The sequence below is a fragment of the Cricetulus griseus genome, chromosome 4 (genome assembly GCF_003668045.3).
Source record: "Cricetulus griseus strain 17A/GY chromosome 4, alternate assembly CriGri-PICRH-1.0, whole genome shotgun sequence".
Taxonomy (NCBI): domain Eukaryota; kingdom Metazoa; phylum Chordata; class Mammalia; order Rodentia; family Cricetidae; genus Cricetulus; species Cricetulus griseus.
In genome coordinates, this window is record NC_048597.1 from 94427786 (window position 1) to 94445654 (window position 17869).

General features: G+C 45.1%; 1 protein-coding gene across 1 annotated transcript; it reads right to left on the minus strand.

Moving 5' to 3' along the window:
- Positions 1 to 596: 596 nt before the first annotated feature.
- LOC103159225 lies at positions 597 to 16563 on the minus strand. The gene is made up of 3 exons (XM_027416065.1): positions 16536 to 16563; positions 6222 to 6473; positions 597 to 1873 (listed from the first exon to the last, which is right to left on the minus strand). Exons 1-3 carry the CDS (start codon positions 16561 to 16563, stop codon positions 1788 to 1790), a joined length of 366 nt encoding a protein of 121 aa, XP_027271866.1. The 3' UTR covers positions 597 to 1787.
- Positions 16564 to 17869: the final 1306 nt, after the last annotated feature.

Consider the following 17869-nt stretch of genomic DNA (forward strand, 5'->3'; position numbering starts at 1 on the left):
GGTACCTGGCCTCAGTACCCCCATATTCCTCATCCATCAGGGAAGTAATCTGGAACTCGTGGGGACAGCAGCCTGGCTATGGCCATGTCCCCTACATTTCAGTATTTTATGTCACTTAGGACTCACTAAGGAAACTGAGGTTCTGACGAGGATGAGCTCTTTATAGTTGGCCTCGAACAAAGATGCAGGACTGCTGTCCCAGCCTGAGAGAGTGTCTGGCTCAGCCTATTTCACATACAAGTTTAAATTCCACTGCACAGGTCTTCCTTAAACGAACGAGACCAGATTCACACACACACACACACACACACACACACACACACACACACACACACACACACACACCTGCATTAAAGTTTTTAAAAGACTATATGCCTTTGTGATGTTTGTTCACTACATGTATGCTTGGTGTCCACCAGAGGTCAGCAGAGGGTGTCAGATCCCCTGGAAATGGAGTTACAGGAAGTTGGTTGCATTAGCACCTCGGTGCTGGGAACCAAGCAACAAGTGCTTCTAACCCCTGTGCCCTCTGTACAGCCCCACCCCTGCATTGTAAACACTTGGGAACATAATGATGAATAAAAAAGCAGACAGGGTTTCTCTTTAATTTTGACATTTTAATGGCTCAGTGTTACAAGGTCACGGACAAGACCCCAACAGTTACAGTGCTCCTCATCAGTTAATTCAAATCAAGTACACGTTGTTAGATTATAAAACAAAAAAGACCAGTGCTGTGCTTGCAGGAAACACAAGATTAAGCATTACAACAATTTTATAACAAAATTAAATCTAGCATCTTTAAAATAAATACTGATAGCCACTCCATATCTGTGAAAAGTAACAACAGGGGAAATCTAGTTCAGTAGCAGCACTTGGAAAGCTTCAGTCTTGTAAACACAGCAGCCTGCACAGTGGACACATAGATGACGCCTTTACACCCAGGAAGAGGGAGAGCTAAGTCTCTCAGGTTCCCACTTGAAAATCTATCAAAATCTTTAGGCTGTGGGTGAGAGGGACATCAATATGTTCGAGTCAGGTGGAATTGTTCTTCTGATAGACAGTAGCATTCACAGTCCGACCCTGAGCCTTCCAGACCAAGGGGGCACATGATTACAGACCTAGGATACAATTCTGGCTCAGCTGTGGGCACTCAAGTACAGTGCCGGTGCAGACAAGGAATGATGGCCTCAGTTCCCCACAGTGAACACTGGCTCTACAACCAGTAGAGTGGAAATGCGGGCTTTGTTTTTATATTCGTGTGTGGAGGTCAGAGAACCTACAAAGTTGGTTCTTTCCTTCCACCATATGACTTCCAGAATTAAACTCAGCTTATCAGGCTTGGTGGCAAGCCCCTCTACCTGCTGAGCCATCTTGTTGGCCCTCATATGTGACTAACACACCGTGACAGAATGGTTGAAAGCAGGGGATGTCTACATGTTAAGTCTTCCTTACTATTTCAAGCATCAGTGATTAGTCCTCTCCAGCGTGGTTCTTCTGCACACTTGGAAATGGACACATTTTACAGGGAACCTTAGAGCTTCAGGCTTTACTTTTAACCAGCACAGCCAAACAAAAAGAAACACTGAAGACTCGGACTCAGTAGCCAATAACCGATGTTAGGGAAACAAGTACTGCTAGATGCTTTTACCACCTGTAGCATTTACCACCCATCCAGATCAGTGGTCACTTCCTAGACGTTCTTTCTGATCCCACCATCTCCAGTAGCTCACATGCAACACAACTTATGCTGTCCCAGAAACTTGAAGCACGATGATCTTGCGTAGCTGTCACCGACGACGAATGGGCTTGTAGACACAAAATGCCATAAGGATGACGGTCACCAGCAGGATGCTAAAAATGGTCCCCATCAACACTGCAAAGGGAAAACAGGTTACCTCGTGTAGGCTCCAGGCTCCATGATTTCATTAAGAGACAGTGCTTTTCCAATTGCTACTGGAACCAAGGGGCTGGGTAGGTGCCAGAACTAGCCATAAACAGGCACTTCCTCAAGTCACCCCACAGATACGGGAAAGTACATGTGAGTGTTCTTCACATAGCCTGAGTCCAGGAAAAACCACAATATGACAGACGAGGTTGGGCAACTGCAGGCATGAGGGGGCGGAGCACCTGAGGTAATGTCCGCTCTGAGCTCCTTGTGAGAGACAACCAAGGGGTTAGCAAAGCAAGGGCCTTGGGCACCAGAGCAGGCCCAGCATGTGCGTGCGGCAAGTAGACAGGCATTACGGAAGGCACACTGAGAAGCAGGAAGCAAACGGAAGGAAGCCAAGGAACACAGGGCTGTGCAAACAACAAAGGAAGGTAGACTGAGTGCTCACTACTGTGCAAGTGTGCATCCCGTACATGTGTGTGCAGGGTCAACACAAGAGTCAGGCCTCTTCCCTACCACCTCCGCCTTACTGCCTTGAGAAGGTCTCCCATGGAACCTGAAACTGGCTGGTTTTGGCTGGGTTAGCTGAGCAGCCAGCAAGTACTTTTTCCTATAATTGCTGGAGTTACCTCCCCAGGCAGCCATGTGCAGTTTTTTTTTTGTGTGGATGCTAGGGACTTGAACTTATGTCCTCAGGTTTGAAGACCAAGCATTCTTACTGAGGCATTTACCAGGCCCATTCACCACTAAATGTTAAGAAAGGCCTCTGGAGCCCGGCATTGGTGGCGCAGGCCTTTAATCCCAGCACTCAGGAGGCAGAGGCAGGTGGATCTCTGTGAGTTCGAGGCCAGCCTGGTCTCCAGAGCAAGTGCCAGGATAGGCTCCAAAGCTACACAGAGAAACCCTGTCTCAAAAAAAAAAAAAAAAAAAAAAAAAAAAAAAAAAAAAAAAAAAAACGAAAAAAAAAAGGAAAGAAAGAAAGAAAGAAAGAAAGAAAAAGAAAAGGCAAGGACCATCGTGATCTGGTTAGTTGGGATAAAAGATCCTCTAGCATCTGCTCCAAGAAACACCTGACAGAGATAAGAGAGCCGAGAGCCAGGAGCCCACTCATCTTTAAAGCTTGAAGATCTGATAAATAAGCCAGTTTAGTGGCTGGATGAACCCTGACAAGAGGCTTCTCACCTAAACGCCATAACTTTATAAGCCTGCTGGAAAAAAAAAAAAAAAACTTTAAAAACTTGTAATTATATATGTGCCTGTGCACGTACTGGAGTCAAAGGACTATTTCAGGAGTTTGTTCCCTTCAATGTGTGTCCCAGAGAGCAAATTCAGGTCACTGGGATTAGCAGCAAGCACCTTTACCTGCTGCACCATCTTGCTGGCCCAACTGACTGTGTGTGTGTGTGTGTGTGTGTGTGTGTGTGTGTGTGTGTGTGTGTACATGTGTATTAAGATGAGTGTGTGTGCTGTGTGTGTACAGGTACCTGCAGAAACTAGATGAGACACTGGAACCCTGGAACTAGAATTACTGGAGGTTGTGAGCCACAAAAGTGGATGCTGGGAACCAACCTCAGGTCCTCTGGAACAGTGGGAAGCACTCTAACCTCCAAGCTCTCTCTCCAGGCCCAAATTGTGTTTTTTAAAATGTATTTTGTGTGTGTGTTGCCTGCACATATGCTTGTGTACCACGTGGGTGCTGGCAGAGGCCCCAAGGTGGGGAGTGTGTGTCAGAATCCCTGGGACGAGAGTTAAAAAATTTGAGCTGGCATTTGAGTGCTGGGAATCAAACCCAGGGCCTCTTCGAGAGCTGCTAGTGCTCTCAACTGCTGATCTGTGTTTCCAGCCCCCAGTTGTGTTTTGAGAGAGTAAAGTTCATGTCTAGAACATTCTATGAGCTCAGGGAAGAAGTGGGACGTACAAGTGGACTCAGTCCAGGGCTTTAAGGCACTAATGTTAAGCCACTTGCTTTACTCAGCGGCAGCAAGCTCCTGTGGTGATCAAAATGCTGTGACCTTTAATGAGCGAAGGTACATTCATAAATGCTGAGTCGCAAGTGTATGGGCCCATGCCAGGCTCCAGCGGGCTTGACTACGGTTGTGCTGGTCAAAGTCTAGTTCCTCTGGAAAAGCCAAGACCTGACTACTCTCGAGACTGTCATTTCAGAACATCTGTGCCTCCCCCACTGCCACCCCACCACCCCATCACATCCTCTTAGCCTAGTTCTTACACACAAAGAGCTTCTTTTCTGGGTGACAGGGAGAAAGGACCAAAAAAAAAAAAAAAATGACAAAGAGAGCATGTCACAACTCCCAAAGACCAGATATAATTTTAAGATCTTCAAGGGTACTGGGAACCGAGCTCAGGCCCTCTTCAAGTGCAGCCAGGACTAACTGCCAGGCATCTCCGCAGTCCTGTGTCTGCCTTAAGAAGCAGGCTTCCTTTCCCTTTACCATTTCAAAGCCCCTTCCAAAACAAAAGGAAATGGGTTAAATGGAGCAAGAGGATTTTAAGTGCTGTTATAGTCATGACCTTAGGAAATTGGAATTTCAAGAGTTCTGACAATCTGGACAGGTATTTAGTTGACCTGGAGATGGCATTTAGCTCATCTAAGACCAAGATGGTGTTTAACAAAGACCCAGCACCCATAATGGGCCCAGCACACCATACCCTTTACTCCAGTTCCAGGGGATCTGAGACCCAAGTCTGACCTCATTGAACACACACTCACACACACACACACACACACACACACACACACACACACACACACACACACACACAAAATCCAAACAAAGGAAGAAAGGAAAAAGCTTAGCTATTTGGATTAATATCCATTTGGAGCTTGATAAGCTCCTCTATTCATCATCCTGGTACCTGCCTCTTGTGCATGGCACATCAGTAACCAGACTGGTTCCAAAACAACCTTAAAAGATTTTTTTTTTTTTTTTTTGGTTTTTTGAGACAGGGTTCTCTGTGTAGCCCTGGCTGGCCTTGAACTCACAGAGACCCACATGCTTCTGTCTCTCAAGTGCTGGGATTAAAGGCGTGTGCCACCATTACCACCACCACTCAGCTTCAAAAGATGATTTTAGCTTCTTCCTATGGTCATGTCCCATCACAGACCCTCATGTTGTTCATCAACAAAGTGGGACAAATGAAAACCTAGTTAAAAGAATTCCTTGAAGCTTAACTATGGATTACCTTCAAAAGTGTTCATCAAGTGCTGGTCAGACAATAAGTGCATGACAGATAAACACTTCACTTGAGGTCAAGATGGGCAGCACTCAGGAAGGTGAAGAGCTCAGGGTTTGGGGTCGCACTGCCTGGGTTCCCACACACTTCTTATGCTATGCGCCTTACTACAAGTACCCAACTTCTCTGTATCGTTGTTAAATCAGAGACAAAAATCCCACTGCCCTCAACTGCCTAGGGCTGCATTTCACACCTTTAATCCCAACACACAGGAGGCAGAGGCAGGAGGATCACTGTAGGACAGCCTGGTCTACAGAGTGAGTTCCAGGACAGCCAGGACTGTTACACAGAGAAACCCTGTCTCAAAAAACAAACAAACAAAAAAGACAATCCAGAACGACATCAGGTGGTCACTCACTTCAAATACACAGATGTACTAACGAGGAGGGAAGGGAGGGCGGAGGCAGGACAGACAGATTTACCCTGGTTTGTCCAGTATCAGGAGCCAGAGCTCTTTTCAGGCCATGCACTCGTATGTGGGGACATGTATATAAACAGATACTCCTCAAAGTTGTTTCAAGCCCCCTCAAAGCCCAGACTCAAATACTGGCATTCATCACGCCCTACCCGGGCGTCCTTGAGTAATATAACCTCTGGGCTTCATTTTCCTTTTCTGTTAAAACAGGATTGAAAAACCCTACATTTCTCATTAGCTTACAATGAACGCCCCCCCCCTTCAAAAACAAAAAACAAAACCATGTAAACAGCTCTGAGCTGTGTGTAGGAAATGCTAAGCGTGGCAATTACCAACGCCATCACTGAGAATGGGCCTATCTGGCAGGAAGAGGGATGCCTGCAGGATGAGCCCTGCTGCCTAGCCTGAATCCACAGAGCCCGACATGAGCGCATCGACACGAGCGCACAAACCAAGGTCCTCGGCTTCCAGTTCCAGCAGGTGCCGCCAGCACACAGGGAACGAGCGCTGCCTCCCAAGCCTGGGGCTGACAGCAGGAAAACCGGCTTCGTGAGGACCAGCGTGAGGACAGCTCCCCAAACCAGGACAGCTCCCCAAACCCCTGACAGGCTCTCGGTGCCCGGCTCAGGCTGTAAACGCGCGCCGCCTCCGCCCCTCCGCGCTCACCCAGGTTCTGCCCACGCAGCACCGCGTAGGGCCGGCTCCGCTCCGGCGGCACCCCGGGGCTCGGGGCCTGGGCCTGGGCCTGCCCCAGCAGGAGGCTGCAGAGCGCGGTACATAGCCGCAGCCACCGCGCACGCAGCATCTCTGGAGCCCTGCCCGCACCGATCGTGGGGACGCCGCTTCCGCCGCAAGCCCCGCCCCTGGACGCACCCTTTCCGCGGCCTGCCCACTGGGCTCGCGTGGTTACCCTGGAAACTAGACGAGAAAGGGGAGGGGGGGAGAGGGGAAGGGGGGACCACGGGCGGAGACCGGACAAGGTTCCGCCCATGAGCAGCGGTCCAGCCTTAATATTATACCCTGGCCAGCTTCCGCAGGGATCGATGTTATCTTCCGCCCAGAATGTGCCACCGTTACTGTAAGCGCTCAAGTCAACCTTCCCTGTGGATGGCTTTGCTTTACAAGCCCATGCATTTTTCGTATTCCATCGTCACCCCAGTCTGGAGAAACAGACTGTGCGTTCCCATTTTACACACACACTCTCAAGGAGCCCATATCCTGAACATCTTTTTCTAAAACTACAGCCTCCCCATCTCTCAAAACTACACCCAGACAACATCCTCAGTGCTGGAAGAACAGAGAAGTTTTCTCAGGCATTTGTTGAGTGGAGGTAGAACAGTAACACTTAAGGAGAAACATTCAACTGAAAGGGCCAAAGAAGAAAAACAAAAGGATGGAAAATGGCCCTTTGCTCCACTTACTAACTTCACATATACTTGTTGTGCTGACTGGTTTTGTGTCAGCTTGACACAGAGTCACTGGGGAAGAGGGAGCCTCAACTGAGAAAATCTCTCCATAATAACTGGCTATAGGGCAGTTATGGAGATTTGATGGCGGAGGGTCCAGCCATGGTGGGTGGTGTCATCCCTGGGCTGAGCAAGCCATGAGGAACAAGCCAGTGAGCAGCACCACACCATGGCCTCTTCATCAGCTCCTACCTCCAGGTTCCTGCCCTCCTTGAGTTCCTGCCCTGATTTCCTCAGTGATGAACAGTGGTGGGGAAGTGTTGAAGGGACCAGCTCCCCATTTCGGCAGCCATAACAGCCAAACACGTGCTTGTCTGACCTTGCCTTGGTCACTAAGAGGTCAGATGCCTGCCTCATGGCAAGGAACCAATCAGAAGTTAGCTGGTGGTGCTATGCTTTACGGCTCTGGCTGTGCTTTATGGACAAGTGCACAGCAATGACTCGCAGAGCATAGCAACCTCCCTAGGAGGGCCTATGGGCCATAACCAGTTGGCCAATCAAAACAGGGCAAACCCTCCAAGCCTGGAGGCACACTAATCCTGAGCCTGTGTGTGTACCCTTAGACACTCCCCTTACGCTGCCCTGTAAGATCTCTATGCAGATGCTTCGAGCGGTCTTTCCTAGTCATCCGCCATGGTGGGTGGATGAAAGGCCCGAGCTAACATGGGGTTAGCTCGTTAAACAATAAAGCCTCATGCTGTTTGCATCAAGCTTTCTACTCCACATGGTGATTGGGGTGGCCGCGGTCCTGGGCTGAGATCCTGGAGGCCTGAGCTTTCCGGGGTCTTACAGTGTAAGCCAAATAAACCCTTTCCTCCCCAAGTTGCCATTTGGGCATGATCACAGGTGTGGATGTGACTGGTGATGAAGATTAGGTTTGGGTCTTGGAGCTCTCTCTTGCTTCCTGCTCAGTTGCAGAGAGCATCCAGGTGGCAGGGTTTGGCATCCCTGGAGTGGGAACCCACGGTGGTCATCTGTTTCCTGTGTAAGTGCATTCTCCCCAAAATAAACTTCACTTCACCTGTAAAGAGTCTAATGAATCTTGATTCCCAATCCTTTAAGGATGTTCCTTCACAGCTACAGCAATGCTAAGACATTTGTAAATTCCTAACACAGTGGATTCAGAACTAAATATAACTGCCAAACATTCATGGCTTTAGACCATTTGATGCTTTGTGAGAAATTGCCCCCATTGTCCTTTCCCTTCAGTTAAGGTAGAAAGGAAACTGCATTCTCATCTTCTCCCTTCCACACAGATACTTTACATGCTGACATCAAAAGGCACCCCACAGGCAGCCTTAGACAACTTTCCTTGAGAACTTGAGACCATATTCTTTTGTTTTGTTTTGTTTTTCGAGACAGGGTTTCTGTGGCTTTGGATGCTGTCCTGGAACTAGCTCTTATAGACTAGGCTGGTCTTGAACTCACAGAGATCCACCTGCCTCTACCTCCCGAGTGCTGGGATTAAAGGCGTGTGCCACCAATGCCCAGCTTTTTTCAAACCTTTTTTTTGGGGGGGGATCACATTCTTAAAAAGTTAAAATGATGCAGTGGAATACCAGGTCACATCATAAATGATGCTTGTGGAACACCAGATCACACAAATGATGCAGGTGAAACACCAGATCACACAAATGATGCAGGTGAAACACCAGATCACACAAATGATGCAAGTCGAACACCAGATCACATAAATGATGCAAGTCGAACACCAGATCACACAAATGATACAAGTGGAACACCAGATCACACAAATGATGCAGGTGAAACACCAGATCACACAAATGATGCAAGTAGAACATTAGATAGATCACACAAATGATGCAGGTGAAACACCAGATCACACAAATGCAGGTGGAACACTAGATCACACAAATGATGCAAGTGGAACACCAGATCACACAAATGATGCAAGTGGAACACCAGATCACACAAATAAAGCAAGTGGAACACCAGATCTGAGAGTATCTTGTCTTTGTAACTGGATTGAAATTTCTATTGGAGTTTCAGGACACTCAGTTAAAATTTAATTCCAGATAAGGAATGTTTAGTATACATTCCTAATAGTGTGGGGGTGTCAAATATGCATGATGTACAATGATACATATGTGAAAATGTCATAGGAAAACTCAGTCTTCAATTTTGCGATTTTTACTTTCATTTTCATTGTTTCTGAGACAGTTTCTCTGTATAGCCCTGACTGTCCTAGAACTCACTCTGTAAACCAGACTGGCCCTGAAGTCAGAGATCTGCCTGCCTCTGCCTCCCAAGTGCAGGGATTAAAGGTGTGGGCTGCTACCACCAGCATCACCTGGCTTATTTTCATTTTATGCATATGGGCATTTTGCAAGCATGTACGTCGGTGTACCACCTACCTGAAGTAGCCATAGAGACCAGTAAAGGGTGTTGGATCCTTTGGAACTGGAGTTATAGACGGTTGTGAGCCACCATGTGGATGTTGGCAACTGAACCTGGGTCCTCTGGAAGAGCAGCCAGTGCTCTTAGCCACTGAGTCATCTCAGTACTTTATTCATGCGTGTGTGTGTGTGTGTGTGTGTGTGTGTGTGTGTGTGTGTGTGTGTACTGTCCTTTATACTAACTAAAAAATTTTAATGTTACAAGTATCTCATGGAATATCACACTTATTTGAAGTTCAAATGTATGATAGACATGGCTGGTTTGGGTTGTCTGGGATCTTGTTCCCTTTTGAGTTATAGTTGGTGACCAGATGGAAAGCACTCCTCTCTACCTACCCATGGGGTTCAGGGGGCCCTTGCTCCAGGAGCATACACACTAGTTAAGTATTTTGAAATCCTGGTTAATGGGTTGCTCCGCTGATGCAACAAGTCAAATACAGCCAAATAAATAAGGCCAGGTTTAATAAACAAAGCAAAGCAACTCCCGGGTGATCTCAGGGTGGGGAGAGCAAGAGAGCAAACCTGTGACAGCTCTAGGGACAGAAGCTTGAGTGCAGGTGGAGTTTCTTGTCCTGCCAGGTCTGGCTGCAGCTTCAGCCCCAAATAAACACACAGAAACCATGTCAATTATAAAATTGTTGGCTGATGTCTATGGCTTCTTATTGGCTAGCTCTGTCTTAATTATTAACCCATTTCTGTAAATCTATGTATTTCCACATGGTCTTGGCTTACCAGAGAATGCCTGGACCTGTTACTCCTTTGGTGGCTGCATGACGTCCTCTTCAAGGTCTCTCTCTGCCTACCTTTCCCAGCATTCTCATTTCCTAGCCCCACCTATTTTCCTGCCTCTATTGGTCAGTGTTTTATGCATCAACCTAGGAGAAACATATATACACAAGAACATCCCCCCATCACCTGAGTACTCTGTAGGCAAGGTCTTGAGAAGTTCTGGGGGAGGAGCCACTGATGGTGGACTTTCTGAAGGTGGAGTCTGGAGAGAGTTTGAGATGGAGCTTCCACCTAAATACTATCCTGTAGCCAATAAGAATCTTCCATCCTTTTTGCTTCAAAGTCTAGTCTGGGACTTTGTATGTGACCTGCATTAGACCAGTGAGTTACAGTCAGGCCTCCTTCCATCCCAGCTTTTGAGGAACACTTGTTGATATGGGGTATCTCTAAATAGCCCTGTGCTAGAACTCTAGGCCAAGCTGGCCTCAAATTCATAAAGATCTGCCTCCCTCTGCCTCCTAAGTGCTGGGATTAAAGGCAAGCACCACCACTGCCCAGAAACTATTTTTTTTATGTGCACTGGTGTTTTGCCTGCATGTATGTCTGTGTGAGGGTGTTGGGTTCCCTGAAACTGGATTTACAGTCAGTTGTGAGCTGCTATGTGGGTTCTGGGAATTGAACTTGGGTCCTTGGAAAGAGCAGTCAGTGTTCCTAACCACTGAACCATCTCTCCAGCCCCCTATACAATCATTTTTAAGGTTTCATTTATTTTATGGATATGAGTGTTTTGCTTGCGTGTGTGTGTGTGTGTGTGTGTGTGTGTGTGTGTGTGTGCACTGCATGGGTGCCTGGTGCTGGCGAAGACTAGAAGGTGTTTGCTCTTCTGCAATTGGAGTTGAGCCAGGTGTAGCATAGACTTGTAATTCCCACCTTCAGAAAGCTGATGGAAGTGGCCTTCATAAATTTTATATGAGTCAGGGCCAATAGTAATCTCTGGTGAATCAGAAAAACTGCATATATAGTCTCCTGAATTCTTTTTTAAAGAAAAAAATGATAAAAGACACTGCACTGATTTGAAGTCAAGGCACAGGGTGCCCAGACACAGACATGTGACCCCCTTGGCAAGAGAGTAGTACCATCTCACTGTACTCGAGTAACTTTGGCGATGAACTCAATCGTGAGAATAACAGATGCAGCCCTTCTGTGTCTTGGAAAGGATGGCCAAATTCTCCGAGGGATGCAGCAAGATTTCAGTTGCTGCGTTGGCAGGCACGGCACATGTCATGTGTCAGACTCACCATTCACCAGACTCCTCTCATCCCACCCCCATGTCCTGACTGCCACTGCTTCTAGAAAGGACATGCATAGGACCACCACCACCCACCCCCGCTACCGCCCCATCTGCAGTTGCTTTTATGCTATTATTGGCTCAGGTCTTATGCTGGGGAAACTCGAAGTTTTTGTCCTCTCTTAATCAAGTTTTATCACACATCCTTAACCAAGTCAGATTTTTTCTTAACAAATCATAGTGGATAAAAGGTTAAGTTCTCAATGGAGATATTTCTCTAGGTGGCATTCATCTAGGTCAAAAACTTAATCCTAAGCTCAAAAGGTTTAAAGAGACACCAAGAGGTTAAATGTTCTCAAGGTAATGATGCAGGAGCTTGGGAAGGAGAAGTAGCTTGCAGAGGTCAAAATATGCACCAAGAGGCCAAATGCTATCACTGTAATGGAACAGGAACTTGGGTAGGAAGAGCAATCCCCAGAGGGCCAAGAAGGTACCAGGAACCTAGATGTTTCAAATGTGGCAGAATAGGACGTACAAAGAGGAATTGTAGGCAAGGAAATTCCATATATAGAAGGAAATTCCTCATATAGAAGGCCTCCGCCTTCTGGGTTATGTAGGAGATGTGGTAAGGGCAGGCACTGGACCAATGAATGTAGATCAACCAGAGACATACAAGGAAACCCGTTACAATTGGGAAACTCCTTGAGGGCCCGCTCGAAGTCCCCCACATCAAGAAAGGTCCGGAGGACGATCTCTCACAGGATGAATAGATAGTACATTGCCTATTTGAAAAATAGTAGATGGTAGTTTGGCTAGTAATGAGGAATCAAACGTGACTGGAGGAGATGAAAAACACATATTTTGGGAAATTTCTATTAATGATAAGAGGCCTCAGTTGAAAGTAAGAATTAATAATAAAGTTATTACCGGTTTAGTGGACACTGGGGCGGACATAACTATTATTACCCAAAAGTCCTGGCCTCAGAGATGACCTCTTAGAGAGGTGAATGTTCAATTTTTAGGGATTGGAACTCTAGAGTTTGCTGGAGTGTTAATGTGTGGTCTGCATTGGACCGGAAGGACAGAGAGGAAGGTTAAAACTGTATGTAGCAGACATAGCCATAAATCTCTGGGGTCGTGATCTGTTATGGAAATGGAATAACCAGATTAATATTCCTCCAGTATCAGATGCAAACAATATGCAATCTTTAGATGGTAGACAAAATATAGTAAGGCACTATGGAAAACAGTTACCAATCATCCAGGCTGTACAAAAACAAAGCACAAATGATAAACCTTCAGAGGAGCCAAAGACTCTACCTTTAAAGAGGCTTACAGATGAACCTGTCTGGGTAGGACAATGGCCTATGACCTCTGAGAAGCTAGAAGCTTTAGAAAAGTTAGTACAGGAACAGGTAGAGGCTGGGCATATAGAAGAATCTACCAGCCCTTGGAATTCTCCTGTATTTGTTATCAATAAGAAGTCAGGGAAATGGAGAATGCTGACAGACCTGAGAGCCATAAATACGATAATTCGGTCAATAGGCTCTCTGCAGCATGGAATGTCATTACCTTCCTTGATTCCTAAGGGATGACTGATCATAGTCATTGAACTGAAAGATTGTTTTTTCACAATACCATTACAAGAAAATAGAGAAAAATTTGCATTTACTGTACCAACTCTCAATAATTCACAGCCAGTTAAGTGATTTCAGTGGAAGGTTTGCCACAAGGAATGTTGAATAGTCCTATCTTGTGCCAGCACTTTGTGCAAAACCCTCTAGAGATAATTCATACGAAATTTCCACAATCCATTCTTTATCATTATATGGATGACATTTTATTATCAGATTCTAATAAAGAAACATTAGAACAGATGTTTGAAACAGTGAAGAAAGTTCCACCTTGTTGGGGATTATAGATTGCCCCAGGAAAGATACAGAGAGGAGATTCTATTAATTATTTAGGTTACAAGATAGACTTACAAAAAATCAGGCCTCAAAAGGTACAAATTAGAAGAGATCATTATCAAACTCTTAATAGTCTTCAGAAGCTGCTAGGGGAAATTTCTCAAATACAGACAATTGGTGTGGAAAGACATGACTTAAAGCATTTAAAAATGGCCCTTAAAGGTGATAAGGACCTAAACAGTCCAAGAATATTATCTACTGAAGCGGAAAAAGAAAGCAGAATACTGGATGCACAGGAAGTCCATGTGGACCCTAATTTAGACTGTATTCTGGTTATCTTACCATCCAGAGAATACCCTTCAGGGATTCTGATGCAGAGGGAAGATATTATATTGGAATGAGCATTTCTGCCACATAAACAGGATAAAAAGCTAAAGACATACATAGAAAAGATTTCTGATTTGATTTTAAAGGGCAAATTAAGACTTCATCAACCGACTGGAAAAGATGCATCAGAAATTATAGTACCTTAATGAGGAAATTTCCTCCTTATGGAAGGACAATGAATACTGGCAGATAGCTCTTACTGACTTTTTGGGAACAATTAGCAACAATTATCCCAAAACTGACATAATTAAATTCATAAAAAAGACAATCTGGATCCTTCCACGTATTGTAAGACAAACTCCTATTTCTGGAGACTTACCTTCTACATTGATGCCAACAAATCAGATAAGGCAGGTTATAAAGCAGGTGAGATACGTAAATTAGTTCAAAGTCCATATACCTCTGTACAGAAGGCAGAATTATACGAAATTCTTATGGTACTTATAGATTTTACAGAGCCTCTTAATATTGTTACTGATTCTCAATATGCAGAGAGAGTCATTTTACACATCGAGACTGCAAAATTTGTTCCTGATAATACAGAATTAACTTCACTGTTTATACAATTACAGGACACACACACACACACACACACACACACACACACACACACACACACACACACACATATGATTATATATAATAATATAATATATATAGAATTACATATATCAGATCCCATACAGGTCTGCCAGGCCCACTAGCACAAGGCAATGATGAAATTGATCTCTTTATTAATAGGAAGCGTGCTAGAAGCCTCAGAATTTTATAAGAAACATCATGTAAATAGCAAAGGTTTGAAAAAGGACTTCTCTATCACTTGGCAACAAGCCAAGGAGATAGTGAGAAACTGTCCTACCTGTTCCTTCTATATCAAACTCCACTGCCAGTAGGCTGTAATCCTAAGGGCATTCGGAGAAATGAAGTTTGGCAGATGGATGTCTTTCACTTTGAAGAATTTGGAAATCTAAAATATGTGCATCATACTATAGATACATTTTCAAGGTTTCAATGGGCTCTTAGCTCTGAAAAAGCTGATTCTGTTATTACATATCTGTTAGAGGTGATGGCCATTATGGGTATACCTGCACAAATAAAAACTGACAGTGCTCCAGCATATGTCTCCACTAAATTGGAACAGTTTTTCAAATATTATAACATAAAGCATGTCACTGGTATACCTACAGGACAAGCAGTGGTAGAAAGATCTAATAGAACACTAAAAGAAATGCTCCATAAACAGTCTGGGGGAACAAAATCCCCCCAAACATACGTTACATAATGCTTTATTAACACTAAACTTTCTTAATGCTAGTGAGAAAGGACAAACAGCTGCAGAAAGACACTGGGCTATGGAAAAAAAACTGCAGAACCGAATCAGCCGGTATACTTCAAAGATTTACTGACCTCTGTATGGAAACCAGGACATGTGCTATGTAGGGGAAGGAGTTTCGCCTTTGTTTCCACAGGAGAAGAAAAACTTTGGATACCATCAAAGTTAATCAAGATTCAAGTCAAAAAAAAAAGGAAAACCTCTCGATGAGGAAGAATGACAGGTACTCTCCCAAGGTATATCTCATAAACTGTATAGAAGCCTCCCAAAGGTAAGGGAAGTGTTTTGCTTTTATCTTCACAGGACAACTCATCTCCAGAAGTCACAGGACACTGCATGGGTAGATACTTAAAGGAAAAGAGGTAGCTATAACATCAAACAAAACTCAAAAAAAAATAAATCTACATTTATTTCTCTTTACTTCCTAGTCCCTATTCAATTAAACCAATGCTGGCTTTAGAGCTGGATTTGGCTTTCCTCCTCAAAATCCAAGCATATTGTTAAAATAAACTTCAGAGTTTCTGTATTATATCAAGAATCCAATTGATGTAATACAGAATAGGAGAAAAATTAGGGACTATCATTTGTCTTTTCTTGGCTCTTTCTCTCATGGTATAGATTCCTTCATAATTGGTATTTTCCCATTGTTGCCTTTCCCAGTATGCATACTTATACAAGCAAACATGAATAAGTATGCTAACATGTTTGAGCCCCGGACAGCCAATGAAGACCTGCGTGACAGCAATCCCTGGACACTCCGGAAAGAAAATGGACCACACCTCCTCTAGTACACTGGATCCAGCTTGCTTGGTTTCAACTGACACTCTGGCCAGAACTTCGAGTACTGACTTCAATCAACACAAGATCTTCAATCAAGGTAAGGACTTCAACCTGGACCTTCAATCAAGCATCTCCCACCAGATACAGACTGGATTTAACCCATTCAGGACTTTCACTACACTAACATTTTTTCCCCACAGGACCCCATGAGGCTGTCATCATTCCAGTTCAGCAGGAAGTAGCATAGAGAATACTACACCCTCTTTCCCCACGGTTGACACCTAGTTAGAGCTAGTTTCCTATTGTTTAAGGTTGGGTTTGGAAGGAGGTGTTCAAGCTTGCACATGTCTTTCAGATGACTTTAAGGTTTAGTTTGAATAGACATAGTTAAGATGTGACATTAGATTATTATAGCTTCTTAAAATTCACCCTTATGATTGTTAATGATAGATAATTTACACTGTTTTCATCTTCTTTTAGACTAAAAGGGGAATTGTAGGGGGAAATGCTGGCCATGCCCGTTTGAGGGCTGGCCCAGATGAAGCTGTCCATGCCCACTTGGGGGCTGGCACAAGTGACACTGACCGTGCACACTCGGGCGTGGTCAGAGTGATGTAGCAAGACTTTAAATATGAGGGTTGCACGTACGCAGCTTTGTCTGTTCTCTCACCAGCCTGATTGTACAGGACTGACTCCATCTCGAGAGTACTTTCCTAATAAACATCTGCTCATTAAACTAGCTCTGACTGCATTTCAATCCCCATTAACTGAGTTTTGCAGTACCCATACGAGGATTAAATTGCCTCTTTATTTTAGATCAGACCTAACAATAACATCACAAGGTCATTTAAATTCATTTGAGATTTTATTTCCACTTTATGTGAGAATTTTGCTTGAACGTGTATGTCTGTGCATTACATTGGTGCAGTGTCCTCAGAGGGCATTGGACTCTCTGGGACCAGAATTACAGATGGCTGTGAGCCACCATGTGGGTGCTGGGAATGGAACCCACGTCCTCTGGAATGGCAATCGGTTCTCTTTACTGCTGAGCGGCCCGTGGTGAATGCCCCCATAAGCTCCTATGTTTGAATGCTTGGCCTCCAGTTGGTTGGGTGTGGCCTTGTTGGAGGAGGTGTGTCCCTGGGGGTGGATTTGATGGGAGGCTGGAGAGATGGCTCATCCATTAATAGCACTGGCTGGCCTTTCAGAGGACCTGGGTTCTGTTCTCAGCACCCACATGTGGGCTCACCACCATGTAGTGGGATCCGATGCACTTTTCTGTCACAAAGTTGTATGTCCAGATAGAGCACTCACATACATTAAATCTAAAATTAAAAAAAAAAAAAGAAGAGCCCATGCCAGGCCCCCTCTGGGCTCTCTCTCTGCCTGTTTACTGTGGATCAGGGTGCAAGCTCTCTGCCACTTCTCTGGGGCCAGGCTTGCCCATCTGCCACCACTCCTCTATGATGATCATGGGCTGACCTCCTGAAACTGTAAGCAAGTCCCCCAATTAAATGCTTTAAAAAAAAAACAACTATTTATTCTTTGTGTCTTTCACATCATGCATCTCAGTCCCCTTCATTTAGCCGCCATCCCTTCAAATCCACCCTCTGCCTTTGTACCCGCTCCGTGCAAAAAAAAAAAATCAGAGAAAAAAATGAAAAATCAATCCCATCATGGGAACTGCAGTGTGACACAGTGAGTCCAGCAGTAAACCCTTTTACCCTTACACCTTACTTACAAGTGTACATTGCAGAGAGTCGTTGGTCTGGTTCGAGGCCTCTGGTTTCTGCTACACTAATGATGCTGGGCCCTCCCTGGGACTCCTCTTGGATGTCCTGCTGTGTTGTGGAGATCCTGCAGCTTTGGGTCAGCAGGACAGCTCCCTTCACGTGCTCCAGCAGATCATAGATGGGGTGGATGTTGGGGTGGGCCAACTCATAAACCTGGTTCTGGGCCTGGGTAGTGGCAGGGTTGATGATCAGCCCACCTGCTCTCCCCTGA

Coding starts and splice junctions, on each gene's coding strand:
- LOC103159225 (XM_027416065.1), bottom strand. CDS start 16,563: ATGGAGTCAGTCCTGTACAATCAGGCTG. Junction 6,474..16,535: donor AGTCCTGTACAATCAGGCTG/GTGAGAGAACAG, acceptor TTTCTCGTCTAG/TTTCCAGGGTAACCACGCGA. Junction 1,874..6,221: donor GCTGCGTGGGCAGAACCTGG/GTGAGCGCGGAG, acceptor TTCCCTTTGCAG/TGTTGATGGGGACCATTTTT.